Raw genomic sequence first — 21,985 nt, forward strand, 5'->3', positions numbered from 1 at the left:
GATATGGAAGTGGACCTACAGGCCTGTGGAGCTGTAGGTATACTTTGTATTTTTAATTTTTGCTATTGACTTTTTAATAAAACTTGGAAGAAATGAAGTTTATGCCAAATGTGATTTCCTAAGAATCACAGGAGTCACAGGGGTTTTGTTTCATGGTAGTATGTTTTCATCTTTTGATACGACTTCACATTATGTTTATTATGCTTAACAAGGAATTACTGTATTTAAGTATTGCTATACAACTATTCAGTGGAACATTGAAACTTACAGGAAAATTACATTCTTAAACATTTAAGAAAATATTTTATTAGACTTTTCAATTGCTTTTGCAAATTTTTCAGCAATGTAAACATCTTTAGTACAACATCTGAAGTCAACATGTGGAAAGCAGTTGTTGAAAAAGCAGTTTTGTCAGCTTGCTAAATGTAATGATTTCTGCTTACAAGAGCCAAGGAAGACTGAACAGTAAAGAGCCAAGCAAACTGAACAGTACGTGAATGGGAGCCTCTGAATTAATGCCACAGGGCATACCAGTTGATGACACTTGTCACCATGTAGCTCAATTTTTCGGATGAAACTCCTGTTATATTTAGCAGACTGTCAGTGTCATTCCTATAGACTACAGCAATCTTTGCTTTCTATCACAAACTACTCTGCATGAGGTGAAACAGAACTATGTCTTAATAGCAAAGAGTTTCCAAGCTACTTAGGCATATGTTCTAGCACCCACAAATAAACCAGCCTGGTTACAGCAACACATTAACACAGCTTTGCATTCCCGGACACTGCACACATGGGGTGAATTTACTGCAGGGAGAGAAGGGGTGGCTAAGGACACTTAACTTCCCAATCAGCATTGCATGCTTGCAGTCATAAGAGAACAGCTCTCCATCCACACTGCAGTTGTATTTGTTCCAGTCAGGAATGTCATTTGAGGGAAGACAAATTACCTACTTTTTTTCTCTTTCTCAAAGGAAAACTGAACATGCCTGGCAGGGTGCTGAACTAAACCTGCCTACCTGTGTTGTGGTCGTGTGTTCAATGTCAAGGGATCTGCATTCAGAATTCAAATCTCTCAGCCATCCTTTACAAGATTTCAGGGATGTTGCCAGCATTCATGAAATGCTTGTTATTGGCTGACACAGAAAGGGAAATACTCTTAATGTGCTTGTGCAAATATGCAGTGTCAAACTATAACGCTGGGATGGAAAATATTTTGTCTGTCTAGAGGGGAGTAGAAATAGGGAAAAAAGAATTTGCTCCAAGTTTTACATCTCTGCAGCAGAAATGGAATTCTGCAGTGTGTGTTTCTGTATGACAACAGAGGGATTTTGCTGTTGTTTTACAGGATCTAGGGATTAGAAAGTATTTTCCTGTACGAGTTACTTTTAGGTCTCTGGGGATAGGAAAACGATTATGCAATGTACATTAGTCTGTGGAGATGGAAACCATTCACCCCACATGTTGCACTCCTGTGTGATTTTGCAATGAGCAGTCATCTGTGTTCCCCAGAGAAGGTGTTTTTGAAGGGTTTGTATCCTACTAAGGACTCAGGTGGCACATTCCTGAAGATGTCTCAAACACTTCACAGAATGACACTCAGTGAACAACACATGCTAATGGAAGACTGGATAAATTCTCAGATTCCATTAGTTAGATGACTGAAATTCATGACTCCGAATTCAGGTCAGGGAAGGAGTGAACTAACATTCCTTCAATAGCACTGATGGATGATCCCTGTTTGTCAGTGGATAGAAGGCAAAAAGGCATTTCCATATTTCAGAGCCTGTACCACAGTATTTGTAATGTTGACAGCACAGTAATGGCTGCTGTATCAAAAAGAGGTGAAAGTTATAGTTTGCTAAAATGGACGGAGTACTTTCTGAAGGCCTTTAACCAAAGACTGAAGTAATGGAAAATTGCATACAGCAGTTTTCTCCCCAGTCTCTTCCCACATTCACATGCAGCCATTAGGTCAACAACTCCAAAAATATGGATATTGGCATTGCCAATGTACAAATGACATTCAGCTTCCTCTCCACTTTACTTCTTCATTGATTCTCAGATGGCCCGATGTCTGAAAGTGATCAACTAACATTAGAGTGTGATCAACTAATTCAATTTTATCAAGGCCTAGAGAGCTTTGTTAAAACTATGGTAGTGGACAAAAACAGCATTTTGAAGCATTCACAGTGAGTAGTTTCCTTTGACATAAGTCATCAGTCCTGGCCAAGTCAATCTGTAATGTTCTCAATTATCACCTCTACCATAACAGTTTCTGTAAGCGTATCTTCTGTCACCTGTATTTAATGAGAAACCCTACTCTGCCCTTGAAAAGGATGTTCTAAACGTATTCCTGCTTTTGTTGTTTCTTGTCTGGAATATAAGTATAGCACCGCATCCATACCTGACATCTCCGACACTTGGAAAACCCCAACAGCACAGCACTCAGTGTCAGGTCAGCCCAGCTACTGTCAGCTCACCAGACCTGCCTCACTCTGCATGCTGGGCTTCCTGCAGAATTCCAAACCCAGCTCGTGACCCACTGCTCTTCATGTACTCAGCAGTGCCTAAAGCTCTGGAAGAAGAATCATTTCAGTGAGTAACATGAAGCTGTGAGATACACAGGTGGAGGCCCGTTACAAGCATCGTCACTTTTCACTCTCCACCACACAGGCGAGGCCTTGGGTACTGTCCTCCCTGACACAAGCGAAATACCTCCTTCCCGCTCCGCCAGGAATCAGCTAGGCGAGTCCGGCCGCAGTCAGGCCCTCCACTTCTTTGCCCAGAGGAGGGCCCGGGTCGGCCGTGCAGGGCCTTTGCCCACCGACTTGCCCCTCCATTTGAGCTGTTTTCAACGAAACGCTTGAAATGGGGTCCCGCCCCTCACCGCTGAGATACCTGCCAGGTCCGGGGTGGAGAGACCAGGAGCCAGGCGCGTTCCAAAGACAGGAAAGCAGCCCTGCGGCGCCGGTCACGGCTGTAAGACCCTGCACACCTATGCCTGCATTACCTCTCTGCCAGCTCCGTCCCCTCCGATTGCGCAGACAGCCTCTCTCCCGCCGGCGGAGTTAAGCCAGCACGTTTCCAACGGGAGAGAGAGCTCCCACCCCGCCGGACGGGCAACAAGCGATCCCGCGACCTCGGGCACGGCTCTGCGCATGCGGCCGAAGGGCCGGATCGATGTCGGCGGCGCTACTGCGGCTTCCGGGAAGATGGCGACGTGGAAAGCGGTGCTGGTGGCGGCTGCCTGCGCTCCGCTGAGGGGGCGACTCGCCGGGCTGCGGCTCCCTCGGAGCCAGCGGCGCCTGCCTAGCTGGAGGGTCGCCGCCGCAGCCATGGTCTGGGGCGGCTCCCTGGCGGCGTGTTACAGCGGGCGGACCGGCGTGTTCCCCATGGTCCTGGCTCAGGTAAGGTGGCAGCAGCATCCCCTTTCCGGCAGCCTCGCCTCTCCCCGACGGGCAGGGCTGGGTGGGCCGCGGCGGGGAGCCGGAGCGGGGTGCGGAAGAGCAGGCTGTGGGCGGCAGGGGTTCGTAGTGGTCAGACCTTGCCTGCCTCTGCTTTGTGAGGCAGGACCCGGCTGTGGGAGCCCTCGTCGGTCAGGTCGCCCAGCAGGTACTGCGCGTCTTTGGCCTTTGGCAGCTGCCGGGCTCAGCAGTGTGTCACTCACTCCAGTCCTGCTTCCCCCCATTGACAAGAGATTTGCTGTTTTCTTTCGCGAGAGAAGGCAGAGTTAGCCTTAGCACCGTTTCCCCTGCTCGCTTGACAGCCCTAGTCGTGCAACCTGATGAACCTGTGTGGTTTGCACAAGCACACGGCCTGTTGAGAGCTCTGCACTTTGCTAGTAACTTTCAGAGGCTGTCTACTTCCATAATGTCTGGGCTGCACGTCAGGTGTTGTTAGTCAGTTGCGCACCTTTTTCCCCCTTAAAAAAAGAGTACTTTGTAAGAATAGTGCTTTTATATCTTGTATTTTGTTTGAAACGCATCACACATAACAGGATGATTTTCTCCTAGTACATTCAAAATGCTGTGCTATGGATGTTAATATGTAGTTTGTCTTGGAGCATCAGTGCACACAGAGAAGGTTATGTTCAAGGACAGATGCTCATTATTTACAAAATAATCTTCCCAAGTTCGAAAATACAGTTATGCTTCCCAACTTTATTGTTTTTATGGCGGTCATGAACATTTTTCCGTTCTTCCTTCAGAGAAGTTGTTGCTGCTAATTAAAGTTGGTCAGGTATTTCAAGACTGGAAGACCTAAATGTTTTTAGGCCAGAGAGTTTTGGTGGTATGGGGGAAGAGGTCAGCGTATGCTTGCAGTACCATTCATCTACTTATGTTTATGAAACTCTGGGAGTGTTCGACAGTTTGTGTGCTTCAGTGTCATGTCTCAACATACTGAATAGGCTGAACTACAGACATAAATATCAATCTTCATTCTTCAGTCAAGAGCAAGAATAACTATTTTTTTTATATTGCAGTCTCAATTGTGGAATTTCTAAGCTGCATCTTCTTAGGAAACTCCATTTTTTTAAAATGAGCGTGTTTCTAAATAGGTTAACTATTACTTCTGATTTCTTGGATAGCATATTAAAGCTGGTTTTCTGTATACAGGCCATAGTGAGGGAAAGCATCTGTTATTTCACTAGTAATCCTACCGGAAACATATATCTTTGTTTTAAAGAGCCAACAGAATATGATTTTACGTTCAGTTACATGATTTTTTTGGAAGCATTGTGTTATGTTTAAAAAGTCCTGTTGTTGAGAGCAATTTCACATATGTATGGAGCTCTTGCATAAGTAGGTGTATGTGTAGATATACATAAAAAGTGTTCAATGCAGGAAGTAATCACTTTTAAAGGGTGGTGAAAGAAGGGATCTAATACTGCTGCTGATGTGTTCATGAAGTAGCTTCCATGTAATGCATGGACAGTCCTACAGATATACTTTTGAATTCTCTGAGGAAGTCCAAAAGTCTACAGCTTATTTCATTGATTAATTTTTGAGATAATAAATTGCTGGACTCTGCCAATGTTAAGTAGTTTATTCAATTTAAACTTCTTCCTTGTCCAGTAAAATGACTGTTGGAGATGCTGTTATAGTTGCACACAAAAGTTCTCCGTATGTCTTGTACTCCATATTGCTGCAATTAATGTATTGAAGTTTTTTAAACTACCTAAGAACTGGCCGTCCAGAGCATAACACTAGGGCAAATAAACTGAAAGTGGAAGGAACTGGATTGTAAAAGCTGTGAGGGATAGAGCAACAGAGGCAAAGTAGCATGCTGTGAGTCATTTAAGAAGTTTAGATGCTCCTTGTAGCTTTTTATTGACAGAAACAGGAAATGCTCAAAAGCAAAACAGAGTGCTGAAACAGGCACATTGCATTCATTCCATGTTTTGAAATTATGTTTGTTCAGTTCAGAGCTTGTGCAGTTAAATGGAGATGCTTTTCACATTCTAGCAGTGGATAACTTTACATTCTATTGTTACTTCTTTTTGTCATAACCAATCTTAAGCATCCTTGCTTTCGATTTTACTGGCAACCAGTTCTGAACTGGTTGTTCATGTTGCAGTATGTTATGTAGGGGAGATGTTTGCAGCATAGATATGTAATATATGTTAAAGCAAGTATTTGAAATTAAGCAACATCATTTTCATTATCATTGTGGAAATAAAGGAATACGTAGTGTAAGTATTTATACTTAATCTCATCAATCATGCCTAGCATTTGCTCTGGAGAATGCAGTTAGATTATGCTACAGTGCTTCCTGATTTCCCATCTAAATCCATGGGAATTAATTGCAGCAAAATAGGTTGTAATTACTTAAAATACTTCACAAAGTGAAGCTGACAAAGGGACAATGTACCTCAATGCTGTAAAGAGCCAACAGAATATTATGTTGTGTGATGTTTTTCAGCAGTCTTCATTGTAAATACTTGCTGCTTGTTTAGTTTAAGTAGTTGATAACTCTATTTAGAATTTCTGTTAGTCTCAATAAAACTAGTTTCTATCAAAATAGACAGAATTTTTTCAGCTATTCCTTCTTAGACAACTTTAGAGGTATGATTTACTGTTGAAGCTGGCAAACAACACTGTGAAGCTAAAGGTCTGTAAATTCAGTATTTAGTCTTTTTCTCTTCTAAAGCTTTTAATTATTTTAAAATCAAAGACTGATACCTTTGGCACCTAGGATCTCATATCTTTAATCCCAGTCCTCATGTACTGCTGCCGTTGGTTTAATCCCACTCGTACTGGTCGTTGGCACTTCTGACTTCTGCTCAGTGAAGTCAGTCCAGTCTGTCTACAGGTCTTTGCAGAACCAAAGGTCCTGCAGGTTCAGTTAATCTGTTTTGTTTTTGTGAGTTGTATGGGTAGTGTCTGTTTTAATTTGTAGTGGCTTATGTTTGGTTACTGTTTTCTAATATAATTGTTGTTTATTCTGGCAATTAATTTTCGGGTTTGGGAGGTTTTCTAAACTTTTTCTGGCTCAATTTTTTATCAACATTTTCACTGCCATTGTGTGTTGTGAGAACTTACGTGAAGCAAGTAGCATATTAATAATAAAACTTTCTAAATTTAGTGTAAGATTACCTCAGATGTAATCTTTCATACTGTCTGTTAGAGTTTCAATAAGTGCTTTATGAGCTTACTTCATTCTCTATTTGCTGATCTACTGTTTAGAAATGTACAACTAATATGTATTGGAATAATTTCTTAGCGCTGATTATAAATCTCTACTGTACAAAGATTTTATAGTGCAATTAACATAATCCTTTGTTGTTTTTTTTTTTTTTTTTATGGATACAACATTTTAGTTCTATCTGCACTTGTTATTTACCAGTGAAGCTACACTGACAGTATCTTAGACCAGGTACAGCCTGTGCTGGGAAAACCTTTTTTTTTTTTTTTTTTTTATTTTTTTTTTTTATTATTTTTTTAATTTTTTTACATGAAATGTGTTGGTCAGCTTGTATAAAGGGGCTCGCAGTGTGTAAGAGCTTTTGTTCTACCAATAACCTAGAATGAAGATTTATGTTGAATTTCACATAAAATGTTTCTATTGTTACTCAAACCAACACAGACAGGTTAAAAATTTACAAACTGCACTACACACTGAGGTTGTACTATACAGACTGCTTTTCTTCATTAGTAGTGTAATTTAAATGCCACAATGGCATATGATTTGTAACCTTGATCAGACTTGCAGTATTGTCTACTGTGTTTTTGTTATCTCGGAGTTTGCAGGTTGCAATACTAATGTGGCACTATATGGCCTAAAGCTGTTGGAATTATTTGGTTAAAGTGTGCTGTTTATCACTAGTCAGCTTTGCAGTCAGTTAGGTTCCCTTTATCAGGGTAAAGAATCAAGTGCCTGATTGTCAAAGAGCGCGCAAGTGAGTTTGGAATGGCACACACTGGGAGGCTGTCTCATTTTATGAGAGGCAGTGACTCCTGCCTCCCCACTCCAATGGAATTTGTAACCTGGGGTCATAGCATTGATCTTGTATGCGCACAAACTGCAAATGATAAGGGAACTGAGAAGCAGCAGGCTGCCAAAGGCATCATCTCCTGCCCCTGCTGAGTTTTTTATGGATATGTTTAGTCACTAGCTTCAGAAAGAAAACATAATTTGATTCACCACTGAAAAGTTGCTATCTCTGCAGAGTGTCACATCTTGCTCTCAGTCTAAGTCACTGTTTTCCAAATGAGACTGACTGAAGTTGTTACTAGCACTTATATGAAGTTATTCATGTGCAAAATCTTTTCTGTTTGCTGATAAATGTAATTTTTTTTTTCAGCATTCTTTTTCTGTGGTTGTGGAAGCATTAGTTGGTACTTAAAATTTGATACTGCTTACCTGAGATAAAGAGGAAAACGTGGTTTACTAAAAGCATTTTTTTGTCTGTTCTTGTTGGTACGTTCTGTTACGTGATTGCATTGTTCCTCTTTATCTTACCTTTTCTACTACTGCGGTGTTGCATTAGCAATGTGCTACAGTTCTTCCAGATAAGAAGAGTCTTGATTCTTGTCCTGGAGGTCTTAAACAAATACTGTATGTTTCATCATTTTCCAATGTTAATGATTCTTAAGAGAAGCAAAGATAAAACACACATAGTGGTAACTGGGTGTTATAGTGATAAGGAAACTGTTATTCCAAGCAACTAAGAGTAAAATACCAATGACTGAATCTAAAGCTTAGATCAGTTTTCCAGGGCTACATGTGTAACCACCAGAAAAAAATTGTTTTGTAACTACTGCCTTAAACTATTTAAAGAAACTGAAGTACTGTAAAGGATTCCCTGAACACCTGTTTGTTCAGAGAAGACCCCCTTGGTTCTGCCACTGTGGAAAAGGGAAAATAATATACTTGGAGGACCTCTTTACAATTCCTAGGGCTTTGTAGAACTCAGTGCCACAGTTCGTAGGATAATCTAGGGAGAGTGCTTAAATTAAATGCAACTCTTAAATTTATCAGGAGTTTGGAAGACATCTCTGGACTCCCAGACTTGGAAGTTGATAAAACTGGTTTATAAAGTTTTGAAGTTCTGTCTATGTTTCTTGGTGACACATGCGTCACCATTAGGTGACACATTTGTGTGTGACATTTGGAGACACATGTGCACTGTGTCTCCAAAGAGATGAGTGGTGAGATATAATTGTTTTAGACAAGTTGTGGTGTATCGTGCATAGTTTTCACCCAGGTAAAATTTCCAGCCTAAATCAGTAGATGATTTGCGAAATTATGTCTAATATAAACGTGTTACATGTTTAGTGATTAGTAGCTTCTGGCATAAACATGTAAAATACATATGCTTCTAAAACAGATTTAATGAGTTGCGTGCATGTCAAAACCAGCATGTTGTTTAGATCATTTGAAGCAACTTCTTCAGAGCAGTGGAAGTGTGTAGCTGTGTGATTTTGGTGGGTTTTTACACATCCTTTGTATCCAGGACCACTAAATGACTTTGATTATGCTTGCAGTACTTTTAGCCCACACTTTCCCACTCTGTATATTTCTGAATATTTTTTATAATAGATGATAATACTTCGGAAGGCAAGCTGTGCATAATAACTGCATGTGAAGGATTTTTGGTCTTGGCAGATAGGAAATATATATGTGGAATTTGAGTTTGGTCACCAAATATAAAAAAAATAGTGTATGTCTTTGTAGGAACTAATGAATCTATGAGTTATGTGTAAGCGTTTGAAATTGTGAAGACATTAGCAAATCTTGTTACAATGGGACTTTTTGTGGGAGTCTCTTTGCAATCTGTTTTAAAAGCCTGGTTCATGCTGAGGAAAGAACATTGCTATTAAGTGTTTTGATAGATATAGAACCTGGCATGAAATTGCATAAGGATTTGTAATCATGTATGGAATTGCCTTGAGGGAGGACTGTGGTTCTAAAATAAAACCAGAAAGAATATGTACAGTCTAATCTGAGAAATATACAGAAAAATTCTTGTTCTTACTCTGTCATAAAAAGAAAAAAGTTCTCCACTTTTGTTGGATCAAAAATCCTAAAATAGATTTTGTGTCTTAAGTAATATTAAGTAATATTAAGTAATATTAAGTAATATTAAGTAATATTAAGTAATATTAAGTAATATTACTTTAAAGTGTTTATGTCTGAGTCTTTATTCTATTAGAAATTAATTGAGAATGCAGCTGTAGCAGCACATGCAATAGATTACTAGGATGTTCACAAAGTAAAATTAAGCATGTATAAAATATAAGTCTGCAGCGTGATGCTTTAACAGGCTTTTGAATCTTAATGCAAATGTTTTTAATCCACATCAAACATGCGACTCAGTGATAGCTTGCAGGCCTCAGAGAAACCTCATATTTGAATTCAGCTGGTGCAAGCCTGGCCACATGGTCACATCATTAATGCTTAAAATCTATGTATTAAAACAAGACTATGTAAAAATCATTAAAATTACTTTGCTGTTGTAGATTGGAGCATCTTTAAGGGCTATTTTTTTTTGGGGGGGTGTTTTTTTAGTCTATCCCCTGCTTTACCTTTTAAAATGTTGTCTTTCCATTTTCTTGCATCTTGTTTTGCTGCTGACAGTTGTTCTCTCTGTGTGGCAGAACATACTACGTTGTATGGAGCAGACCAGGGTGCAGTGCATGGAGCCAGGCAGTGATCCTCTGCACAGCCTTGGATTTCTGTCCTGATTGTAGCACACATGGAAAGGTGTTAGAGGATTCCTCACTGCATCTTCAGGTTGGGACCTTGAACCATCTGCAAGATGGTGCCTTCAAATCTTCTTCCCACTGAAGAATCTGCAAAACTGGCAGCCTTCAAGGGAACCCAGTTTAACTCAAGGTGCCTTGAACCCGTGAGGTTTTTTTTACTGAGGTGCAGTGAGCAGTAGCCATGTGGTAGCATCCCTCTGCCAACTTCATGGTTTACATCCTGCTGTTTCTTCACCGCCATTTTTACTGTCTCAATAAATATTACAAAAAATGTTACCTTAGGTCACAACAAGGCAGTCATGCATTACATACTGCCTGGTTTTGAGCAGGAAATGGGTAGTCAATTTTTTATTACATGACTGAGATATTGATAGTCTGTGGCTACAAAAGAGACAGTTAAACACAGTTCATGCATATGCCTTCTAACTCTGGTATATCATATGAATAAATTCCTGTAAAGTTTTTTCATTACCATCCTTAGAAGCAAGTTGAAGTATAACAATATAACTGATTTGATTCCGTGCCTTTAAATGCCTTCATAATATTGTTGCCTCCTGATTCATCTGGAATGAGTGAGTTTCAATTAACAGTCCCAAAATATTATGAAAATTCAAAAATGCACTTTTAAACAACATTCCTCCACTCCTTCAGCTTCAATAAATATGAATCATAGAATCATAGAATAGTTAGGGTTGGAAAGGACCTTGAGATCATCTAGTTCCAACCCCCCTGCCATGGGCAGGAGCACCTCACACTAAACCATGCCACCCAAGGCCTCATCCAACCTGGCCTTGAACACTGCCAAGGATGGAGCATTCACAACCTCCCTGGGCAACCCATTCCAGTGCCTCACCACCCTCTCGGTAAAGAATTTCTTCCTTATATCCAATCTAAATTTCCCCTGTTTATGTTTGAACCCGTTACCCCTTTGTCCTGTCACTACAGTCCCTGATGAATAGTCCCTCCCCAGCATCCTTGTAGGCCCCTTTCAGATACTGGAATCTCCCCTGCAAGAAGAGCCCTTTGGAATTAGATTGCCAGCTCAGCCTACCCTGATCTTTTTTCTTTTTCCTAAATATACTTCAGTATTTCTGACACTGTTCCTCTTGTGCAGCCAACCAGGGTAACCGTAGCTACCTCTTGTTTAATTCTGTATTTCACTGTGTTATGGAAATACTGTATGTATCAGGTATCCCCAAGCAGTCTAAATCAATAACTGAGATATTAAATATATCACAAACATCATTCTCAGCATTGGTGACATACAGACATTGTCATGTTGTATGCCTAAAATAAAATGTGGTATTGAGAGTATGGAATCTGTAGGACCATGATGTTATAATTAATTATAGACTTAAATATTACTTATGGATGTGCATTTGTTTCTAAACTTTAAATATACACTATCCCTGTCAGCTTTTTGAATGTGAGATATTTATATCTTGAAATTTTTGGCTTTGAAAATATTTACATTTATTCCTTTCTTTGTGTGCATGGAGTTTCTTTGTGCAGGTGTCTTCATTGATACTAAACCAACATGTCAAATGTAGTCTTAGTTAAATTTTAACCTTGACCCCTATCTTCCATCTCATCTGTCACCTTTTGCTTGAAGTCGCTCTTGTTATATTACTTCAGTGATTAAATAAAATCTAACTAACATTCTTTGTAGGCATTTTGATACATGTGGACAGATGGGGTGAGTTAAGCTGCATGGTTGTGTTGTGGTTTTAGCTATTGTGTTATTTGCAGTGTAATAAAAGGTTAGTGTTTAAGAGTCTTTGGCTATTTATGCTAGTGGGCAAACATAAACAGATAATAATTTGCCTGAAAATCAAAAGAATACTCTTTCGAATAGAAAGAATTTCCCAAAATAATATTCTGATTTTTGACAAAGATCCACAAAGATCCCAGAGAAGATCTATTATTTATAGAATCGTAGAATCATAGAATAGTTAGGGTTGGAAAGGACCTTAAGATCATCTAGTTCCAACCCCGCTGCCATGGGCAGGGACACCCCACACTAAACCATGTCACCCAAGGCCTCATCCAGCCTGGCCTTGAACACTGCCAAGGATGGAGCATTCACAACCTCCCTGGGCAACCCATTCCAGTGCCTCACCACCCTCTCGGTAAAGAATTTCTTCCTTATATCCAATCTAAACTTCCCCTGTTTAAGTTTGAACCCGTTACCCCTTGTCCTTTCACTGCAGTCCCTGATAAATAGTCCCTCCCCAGCATCCTTGTAGGCCCCCTTCAGATACTGAAAGGCTGCCCTGTTCTCCACGCAGCCTTCTCTTCTCCAGGCTGAACAGCCCCAACTTTCTCAGCCTGTCTCCATACGGGAGGTGCTCCAGTCCCCTGATCATCCTCGTGGCCCTCCTCTGGACTTGTTCCAACAGTTCCATGTCCTTTTTATGTTGAGGACACCAGAACTGCACACAATACTCCAAGTGAGGTCTCAGGAGAGCAGAGTAGAGGGGCAGGATCACCTCCTTCGACCTGCTGGTCACGCTCCTTTTGATGCAGCCCAGGATACGGTTGGCTTTCTGGGCTGCGAGCGCACACTGAAGCCAGCTCATGTTCAGTTTTTTCATCGACCAACACCCCCAAGTCCTTCTCTGCAGGGCTGCTCTGAATCTCTTCTCTGCCCAACCTGTAGCTGTACCTGGGATTGCTCCGACCCAGGTGTAGGACCTTGCACTTGGCATGGTTAAACTTCATCAGGTTGGCATCAGCCCACCTCACAAGCGTGTCGAGGTCCCTCTGGATGGCATCCCTTCCCTCCGGCGTATCAACCGAACCACACAGCTTGGTGTCATCGGCAAACTTGCTGAGGGCGCACTCAATCCCACTGTCCATGTCACTGACAAAGATGTTGAACAAGACCGGTCCCAACACGGATCCCTGAGGGACACCACTCGTTACTGGTGTCCAGCCGGACATCGAGCCATTGACCACAACTCTTTGTGTGCGGCCATCCAGCCAGTTCTTTATCCACCGAGTGGTCCATCCATCAAATTGATGTCTCTCCAATTTAGAGACAAGGATGTCATGTGGGACAGTGTTGAATGCTTTGTGCAAGTCCAGGTAGATGATGTCAACTGCTCTGCCCCTGTCCATCAGTTTTGTAGCCCCATCATAGAAGGCCACCAAATTGGTCAGGCAGGATTTCCCCTTGGTGAAGCCATGCTGGCTGTCACCAACCACCTCCTTGTTTTTCATGTGCTTATTTACTGGGGATACGAGACTTTTTCTCCAGTAAATAATCTAGATGTTTTCAAATAGATATCATAATGTATCTTTTTTATCTGGTTGCTTAGATTGAAGCTCTGGGTTGTTTTGTTTTAGAAACAAACGAATCAACCAAACAAACCAAAAACTTTGAACAGAACAGTAATTACTCTTTTTTAGTAAGAAATACTGTGTTGTGTACAAGCAGTAGCATCTATTCTCCCATTGCTGCTGTTCTGTACTGTTTTTCAAATGTGTTTGCTGGACTAGCACAAATTGCTCTGTTACACTTCCTTGCAGACATTTGTGTGAAGACTGTGGCTGGCTGAATGTGGCTATTCATAACAAGCGGGTCAGCACCTTGGAAACATAAGGTAGCAAGAAAAAGAAATAATTTTGAATCTACTTTAATTTGTGCTGTGAAGAAAATTTAATACCCACTTCACTGGTGATAGCTGTAACAATAGCACTAGGTCTGTTTATTCCATCTCCTGTTTTCTGCATTGGGTACTTTTAGGTCACTAAATTTTGATACATTGTAATGTTGTCTAATTTTCTTTTTACTGTGGTTCCTATTATAATATTACTTAATATAACTGGGCTTAATTTTGTTCAAATAATATTCCAGAAAGACACTAGCTAAAATAATCATTAAGGATAAATGTCACAAATAAATGACAGATGAAACTGTGAAACGCTCATTCAGAATACATGTAGTAGGCTATATCTCCTTACTGCTACTCATGAAGGTTTTTACTATGCTGTGAACTGAAAGACAAGAGGGGGGAGTCTTGTCAGCTTTAAACACCAAACAGCGTTTAAAGTAGTTCCTCAAGGTGTGTGTGTCCCTTTCAGGATAGGAGAAATTTCAAGAGTGACTGTCTTACGCTGATGGAGTCTATAAAAAGCAGTTACAGCAGATGTAGCTAATAAATATTATCTTATCAGCACTGATACCTTCCCTGCTCCTTTGCCAAATGAGTGGAGAAACTCCTTTGTCTGCCTCCAAAAACTGCAGAGACTAAATCTAGCATATATGAAAAAATTATATGAAATGAAGGAAATCAGTGTTTACAGAAATACTTTTTTCCTTAATCTTGCCTTTTTTTTAAAGTAAGCATTTTATTTGATAAAGCATATTACTTGAGATGCTGCCATATTATATTAATAATCTATTACTAAATGTCGTGGTTTAAACCCAGTCGTCAAGTTAGCCATGCAGTCCACTCCCCCCTCCCTGCCCTTTATTCCCCCCCTGCCTTGCTCCCGGAGGGATGGGGAGGAGAATCGAAAGAATGTAACTTCCACAGGTTGAGATAAGAACAGTTCGGTAGCTAAGGTATAACACAAACCACTACTACTACTACCAATAAGAATAATGATAAGGGAAATAACAAGGGAAGAGAATACAATACCACTCGTCGAAATCCAGCTGGACCGAGCAGTGAAGTAGCCCTTCTGAATAACTCCCAGTTATATCCTGGGCATGATGCGCTGTGGTATGGATTACCTCTTTGGCTAGTTTGGGTCAGGTGTCCTGTCTCTGCTTCCTCCCGTCTTCCCCTCCTACCTGGCAGAGCATGAGGCTCAGAAAGTCCTTGGTCAGACTAAACATTTGAGCAGTAACTAAAAGCATTGGTGTTATCAGCGCTGTTCCTAGGCTGAAAGTCAAAACCACAGCGCTGCACCAGCTACTAAGAAGGAGGAAAAATGACTGCTACTGCTGAACCCAGGACAGTATCCACCCCTTATTCCATACCATTCACATCATGCTCAGATCCCACATTTTCAATATACCATCGCTCTTACATATATACATTCACATACACACACAGACAGGGAGAAAGAGATCATTCCTTAGTGCATGGACCAATCCCTATAAAGCTGCTGAGTCCATTTGGTCCCCGATGTCAGGTTCCATCTCTTGTAACAGTCTTCTGGGGCAGGAGAGGCTGTGTGCAGTGTTGGATCATTGCCTGCTGATGCTGATCGTTCCTTTGCTGCAGAACTCGCCTGGTTCTGTCAAAGTTCATTCTCTGTTGGGATGATGATCGGAGGGAAGTCAGGGCCAGTCGCTGGTGACCTGAAGACATCTAGTTGATGTGCTATAAAAGTATTACATAGCAGGCAACAGCATACACCTGAGTTCATTGGCTATTTTCCCCTAAAATCAAATCCCCTTGAGGTATACATCGGACTTCCCCATCTTCCCGCATTACCCACCAAGTATATCCGGGTCCCTGAGCAAAAGCAATCCCACGAGTGGGTTTGCCTTTACCTGAAGCAGGAATGACCCAGACTGTCTTCCCCAGCAAATTCTTTCTGTGTACCACAGGAACTTTGTCCCCCTCTACAATATGTAAAAGTTCTGACTGGGCTGGGCCAGCCCTGTTGGCAGATCCTCTGGTGTTGACCAACCAGGTGGCCTTTGGTAAGTGTGCATCCCAATGTCTGAAAGTCCCACCACCCATTGCTCTCAGTGTAGTTTTTAAGAGCCCATTGTACGGTTCGATTTTCCCAGAGGCTGGTGCATGATAGGGGATGTGATATACCCACTCAATGTCTTTGGCCCAAATGTCTATGAGGTTATTCCGGAAATGAGTCCCATTGTTTGACTCAATTCTCTCTGGGATGCTTTGTTACCACAAAATCTGGTTCTCAAGGCCCAGGATAGTGTTCCAGGCAGTGGCGTAGGGCACAGCGTATGTTTCCAGCCATCTGGTAGTTGCTTCCACCATGGTAAGCACACGGTGCTTGCCTTGGCGGGTTGGTGGGAGCGTGATATAATCAATCTGCCAGGCCTCCCCAGATTTATACTTCAGCCATTGTCCTCCATACCAAAGAGGCTTTAACCGTTTGGTTTATTTAATAGCAGCACATATTTTACACTCATAAATAACCTGGGCAATAGTGTCCGTTGTTAAGTCCACCCCTCGATCATGGACTGTCTATATGTTGCATCTCTGCCTTGATGGCCTGAAGTGTCATGGGCCCACTGGGCCAAAAATAATTCACCCTTACGTTGCCAATCTAAATCCATCTGAGCCACTTCAATCTTAGCAGCTTTATCCACTTGTTGGTTGTTCTGGTGTTCCTCAGTGGTCCAACTCTTGGGTACATGGGCATCTACGTGGCGTACCTTCACCACCAGGTTCTGCACCCGGGCAGCGATATCTTGCCACAGTGCAGCAGCCCAGATGGGTTTACCTCTGCATTGCCAGTTGCTCTGCTTCCATTGCTGCAACCACCCCCACAGGGCATTTGCCACCATCCATGAGTCAGTATAAAGTACTGGCCACTTTTCTCGTTCAGCAATGTCCAAGGCCAGCTGGATGGCTTTCACCTCAGCAAACTGACTCGATTCACCCTCTCCTTCAGCAGTTTCTGCAACTTGTCGTTGAGGACTCCGTACGGCTGCTTTCCATCTTCGATGCTTTCCCACAGTACGGCAGGACCCATCAGTAAACAAGGCATATTGCTTTTCACTTTCTGACAGTTTATTATATGGTGGAACCTCTTCAGCACGCATCACCTCCTCCTCTGGTGACATTCCAAAATCTTTGCCCTCTGGTCAGTCCATGATGACTTCTAGAATGCCTGGATGACTGGGATTTCCTATTTGAGCTCGTTGTGTAATTAATGCCAGCCTACTTACTCCATGTCGCATCGGTTGCATGATGTATAGAGGAGACCCTGCCTTTGAACATCCAGCCCAGCACGGGCAACCGGGGTACCAGGACAAGCTGTGCTTCAGTGCCAATAACTTCCAAAGCAGCTCAAACCCCTTCATAGGCTGCCAGTATCTCTTTCTCAGTTGGGGTATAGCTGCCCTCAGATCCTTTGTATCCCTGACTCCAAAAGCCGAGGGGTTGACCTCGAGTCTCCCCTGGAGCTTTCTGCCAGAGGCTTCAGGTAGGACCATTCTCCCCGGCTGCAATGTACAGTACATTTTTTACATCTGGCCCGGTCCGGACTGGTCCAAGGGCTACTGCATGAACTATCTCATGTTTAATTTGCTCAAAGGCTTGTTGTTGCTCAGGGCCCCATTTAAAATCATTCTTCTTCCGGGTCACATAATAGAGAGGGCTTACAATTGAACTGTAATTTGGGATGTGCATTCTCCAGAACCCCACAGCACCCAAGAAAGCTTGTGTTTCTTTCTTATTAGTTAGTGGAGACATTGCTGTTATCTTGTTGATCACATCTGTGGGGATCTGGTGACATCCATCTTGCTATTTTGTTCCCAAAAATTGAATCTCCTGTGCAGGTCCCTTGACCTTACTCCGTTTTATGGCAAAACCGGCTTTCAGCAGGATTTGGATTATTTTCCTCCCTTTCTCAAAGACTTCTTCCGCTGTATTGCCCCACACAATAACGTCATCGATGTATTGCAGGTGTTCTGGAGCTTGCCCCTGTTCCAGTGCAGTCTGGATCAGTTCATGGCAGATGGTAGGGCTGTGTTTCCACCCCTGGGGCAGTCGGTTCCAAGTGTACTGGACGCTCCTCCAAGTAAAAGCAAACTGTGGCCTGCACTTTGCTGCCAAAGGAATTGAGAAGAATGCATTGGCAATATCAATCGTGGCATACCACTTGGCTGCCTTTGACTCCAGTTCATACTGAAGTTCTAGCATGTCCAGTACGACAGCACTCAATGGTGGTGTGACTTCATTCAGGCCACGATAGTCTACTGTTAGTCTCCACTCTCCGTTAGACTTTCGCACTGGCCATATGGGGCTATTAAAGGGTGAGCGGGTCCTGCTGATCACTCCCTGACTCTCCAGTCTCCAGATCAGCTTATGGATGGGAATCAGGGAGTCTTGGTTGGTGCGATACTGCCGCTGGTGCACTGTTGTGGTCGCGATTGGCACTTGCTGTTCTTCGACCTTCAGCAACCCCACAACAGAAGGGTCCTTTGAGAGACCAGGCGAGGTAGACAGCTGCTCAATTTCCTCAGTCTCCAAAGCAACAATACCAAAAGCCCATCGGTACCCTTTTGGGTCTTTGAAGTACCCTTTCCTGAGGTAGTCTATGCCAAGGATGGATGGAGCCTCTGGACCAGTCACAATGGGGTGCTTTTACCATTTCCTCCCAGTCAGGCTGATTTCAGCCTCCAGTACAGTTAACTCTTGGGATCCTCCTGTCACTCCAGAGATATAGATGAGTTCCACCCCTTGACAGCTTGGTAGCATCAGGGTACACTGTGCACCGGTATCTACTAGAGCCTTATACTTCTGTGGGGCTGATGTGCCAGGCCATCTGATCCACACAGTCCAGTAAATCCGATTGTCCCCTACCCCCACCTGGCTGGAGGCAGGGCCCTTCTAATGGTCATCACAGTGTTGGGCACTTAAGTCTTGTAGGAAGGGATTGTTCTTCTTTACCACAGGAGCTGGAGTAAAATCAAGTCTTCCACTCCTTCTGGGAACCTGCTCACCAGAGGCTGAAGCCACAGCTTTCATGGGATGATCAGCCTTGACCCTTGTTCTCCTCTTCAATTCACTCACCCATTCCTCCAAAGATGAAATATGTTTTCCATCCCACTTCATCATGTCTTCTCCGTGATCCCACAGGTAAAACCATAGGGTGACCCGTGGCGAATACCTTCTATATCTTCCCTCTCGAACAATAGGATGCCTTTTGTTAATAGCTGAGATGTGTTGGTACACGTGAGGAGTTGGATAGTGTTGAACAAGGCCCCGTATGCATAGGCCACGCCCCAGCACATTGCCATGATTTGTCCGTCTCTGATATGGCCAGAATGACAACACACCTCATTTAAGTGTTTTACTAATTTTTCTGGATTTTGTGCTTGTTCGGTGGTGAAATTCCAAAGCACTGGAGGGGCCCACTGACCTAGATACTTGCCCATACTATCCCACACACCCTGCCGCTCATGGCTGTCCAGCCTTGGGGAAAATCTCTTGGTCCTCCTATATTGTCGTCTAACCCCAGACAAGAGCCAAACCTGACTCTGCTTAACTTTCGAGATCAGACAAAGTCGTCGTGGGCAAAACGCACTCTGTATGTGTGCCAACATGTGATCCCCATCACAATCAGCAAACAGGTCTCAACACTATTTAAAGGCCATTCAAAAACTTCAAAACTCTCAAACGATGCTGTAAACGGTCTGCAGGGGGCAGGGCTGGGAGAGTAAGAGTAAGAACCTTTCACAGGTTGACCACCCGAGAAGGAGAAAACAGATGTGTAATTGCTAAGCACTTCTATTATATACCTCCCAAAGTATAAAGGTGGTGACCACACTGGGAACATAAGCCAGATCAGTTTCATGATCAGTGATTCTATTGTATTGTATTGCAAGTCATTGCCATAAAGTACAATGAGACAAGAACCTTAGCCCAAGCCACACACTTGATAAACACTAACACAGCAAATACCGGCTGTAAGTAAGGTACGATGTGCTGAAACTGTGAAATCAAGAGAAACAACCTTGAGAGCCAGTAAATCAGCATTGTGATGAGTGACTATTAATCCAAAACAATGAATGCTTATCACAAATACGGTTAGATACACTCCAGTCAGATCTGTTGTTATCTCAACCCGTCCTGCCCCACTTTGGGCGCCAAAAGAATTGTCGTGGTTTAAACCCGATCGTCAAGTTAGCCACGCAGTCCACTCCCCCCTCCCTGCCCTTAATTCCCCCACTGCCTTGCTCCCGGAGGGATGGGGAGGAGAATCGAAAGAATGTAACTTCCACAGGTTGAGATAAGAACAGTTCGGTAGCTAAGGTATAACACAAACCACTACTACTATTACAAATAATAATAATGATAAGGGAAATAACAAGGGAAGAGAATATAATACCACTCGTCGAAATCCGGCCCAAACTGAGCAGTGAGCCAGCCCTTCTGAATAACTCCCAGTTACTTCCCGAGCATGACGTGCTGTGGTATGGAATACCTCTTTGGCTAGTTTGGGTCAGGTGTCCTGTCTCTGCTTCCTCCCGTCTTCCCCTCCTACCTGGCAGAGCATGGGGCTCAGAAAGTCCTTGGTCAAACTAAACATTTGAGCAGTAACTAAAAACATCGGTGTTATCAGCGCTGTTCCCAGGCCAAAAGTCAAAACCACAGCGCTGCACCAGCTACTAAGAAGGAGGAAAAATGACTGCTACTGCTGAACCCAGGACACTAAATTATAATGCAATATTAAAATAAAATACATTGAACTGCATATAAAGCTATATCATAGCTTTATATACATATACATATCTATAATGTGAATTTATACTTTATATATTAGTAAGTATATAATAGTATGCATATATATAAGCTATACTTCAAGTACAGACTGTGTGAATGCAGTAAAAAAAATAAAAATACTGTGTTAATAATAAAGTTATGGGATTTATTTTAAACTTCTCTAATCTATCTAAATTGTCAGATGTGCTGAGAATTCAAAGGATTAATTCTGCCTGAAGTTCCATCAAAGGCTTCTTCTGGTGGCCCTGTGAGAGGCAGAGGGCTGTGTGCTGCCAAGTCAGGCTGGGCTTTGAACTTGACTTTGTGCACATGCCAATGTGAAATCTTGCCAAAGAGAAAAGTGGGAAGTTCTGTACTGTCATATTGTTCATTGTGGTGAAATGAACTTGGTAATTGTATTATATTCTCTCAAAACTGTCAAAGTGAACTTTGTTTTTCAGTACAAATGTCTTCATGGTTACATATTGACCATGTTATTTGACCACCTGCTTCTCCTTTTCTAAAACTTTGAAAATTATAAGGCACCAGAGCTTAATGCCATAACTAACAGAAGAATTAGTTTGAGGCTACAGTACAGCTTTTTTACTAGTTCTCACTAGGTTTGTTTTTGAAGCAACTGTGGACTTCTTTGGTAGTTTGATGTTTTTTAAGGAAATGCAAAATCAAAATGCTACTTAGCTTGGAGACTAAGATAGTGCTTTTTACCTTTACTTTGTAACAAATAGCTTGAATGCAAAGCGATCAGTAGTCTGGAATTGTCACAAAATGAAATGTTTTCCCTTGCTCATTTTTGTGAGGGGAACACATTAGAATATGGTTCTTAGGAATGCAGTAAAGTTGATTGATAAAACATCTGGCGCCCTTTTGTACAGAAAAATATGCTTGATGGTCCTAGGCACAGGGAATACAGCAGTATCACTGCTGTAATTGGGAATAAATAAAAAATGACAGCCTTCTGCTGAAGATGTGAAACAGCAGGAATAAACATGGTAATCTCCAAAAGACAAAAACCAACAATGCAAAATGTGCATCAATTTGAAACCAGCGTATCCCAGAGCAATTCAGGTTGCTTTTACCTAATGTAAAGCACTAATATGAAATCTGTCCTTTTCAATACGGAGATGAATGAGGAGAATTGATACTTGGTTTAGTTGTTCACATTAGATGGACTTCTGGTTCTTAATGCGTAACTGTTCTTTGTGAGATCCATCTTGACTGAAGAGTAGCTTTTCTGCTTTTTGCAGTGAGCTGTCATGGTTTAACCTAAGCCAGCAGCTAAGCACCATACAGCTGCTTGCTCACTCCCACCCGGTGGGACCTGGGAGA

General features: G+C 42.2%; 1 protein-coding gene across 1 annotated transcript in view; it reads left to right on the forward strand.

Annotated features, from left to right (window-relative positions):
* The first annotated feature begins 3,179 nt into the window (after window positions 1-3,179).
* MICU2 (mitochondrial calcium uptake 2) overlaps window positions 3,180-21,985 on the forward strand; it is a 162,986-nt gene continuing 144,180 nt past the window's right edge. The window contains exon 1 of the mRNA XM_080612817.1: window positions 3,180-3,410. Coding sequence (XP_080468943.1) covers window positions 3,216-3,410 — 195 coding nt within the window. The 5' untranslated portion in view covers window positions 3,180-3,215. The remainder of the gene's footprint in view (window positions 3,411-21,985) is intronic.

The sequence above is a fragment of the Psittacula echo genome (genome assembly GCF_963264785.1).
Source record: "Psittacula echo genome assembly, chromosome: 3".
Lineage (NCBI taxonomy): Eukaryota > Metazoa > Chordata > Aves > Psittaciformes > Psittacidae > Psittacula > Psittacula echo.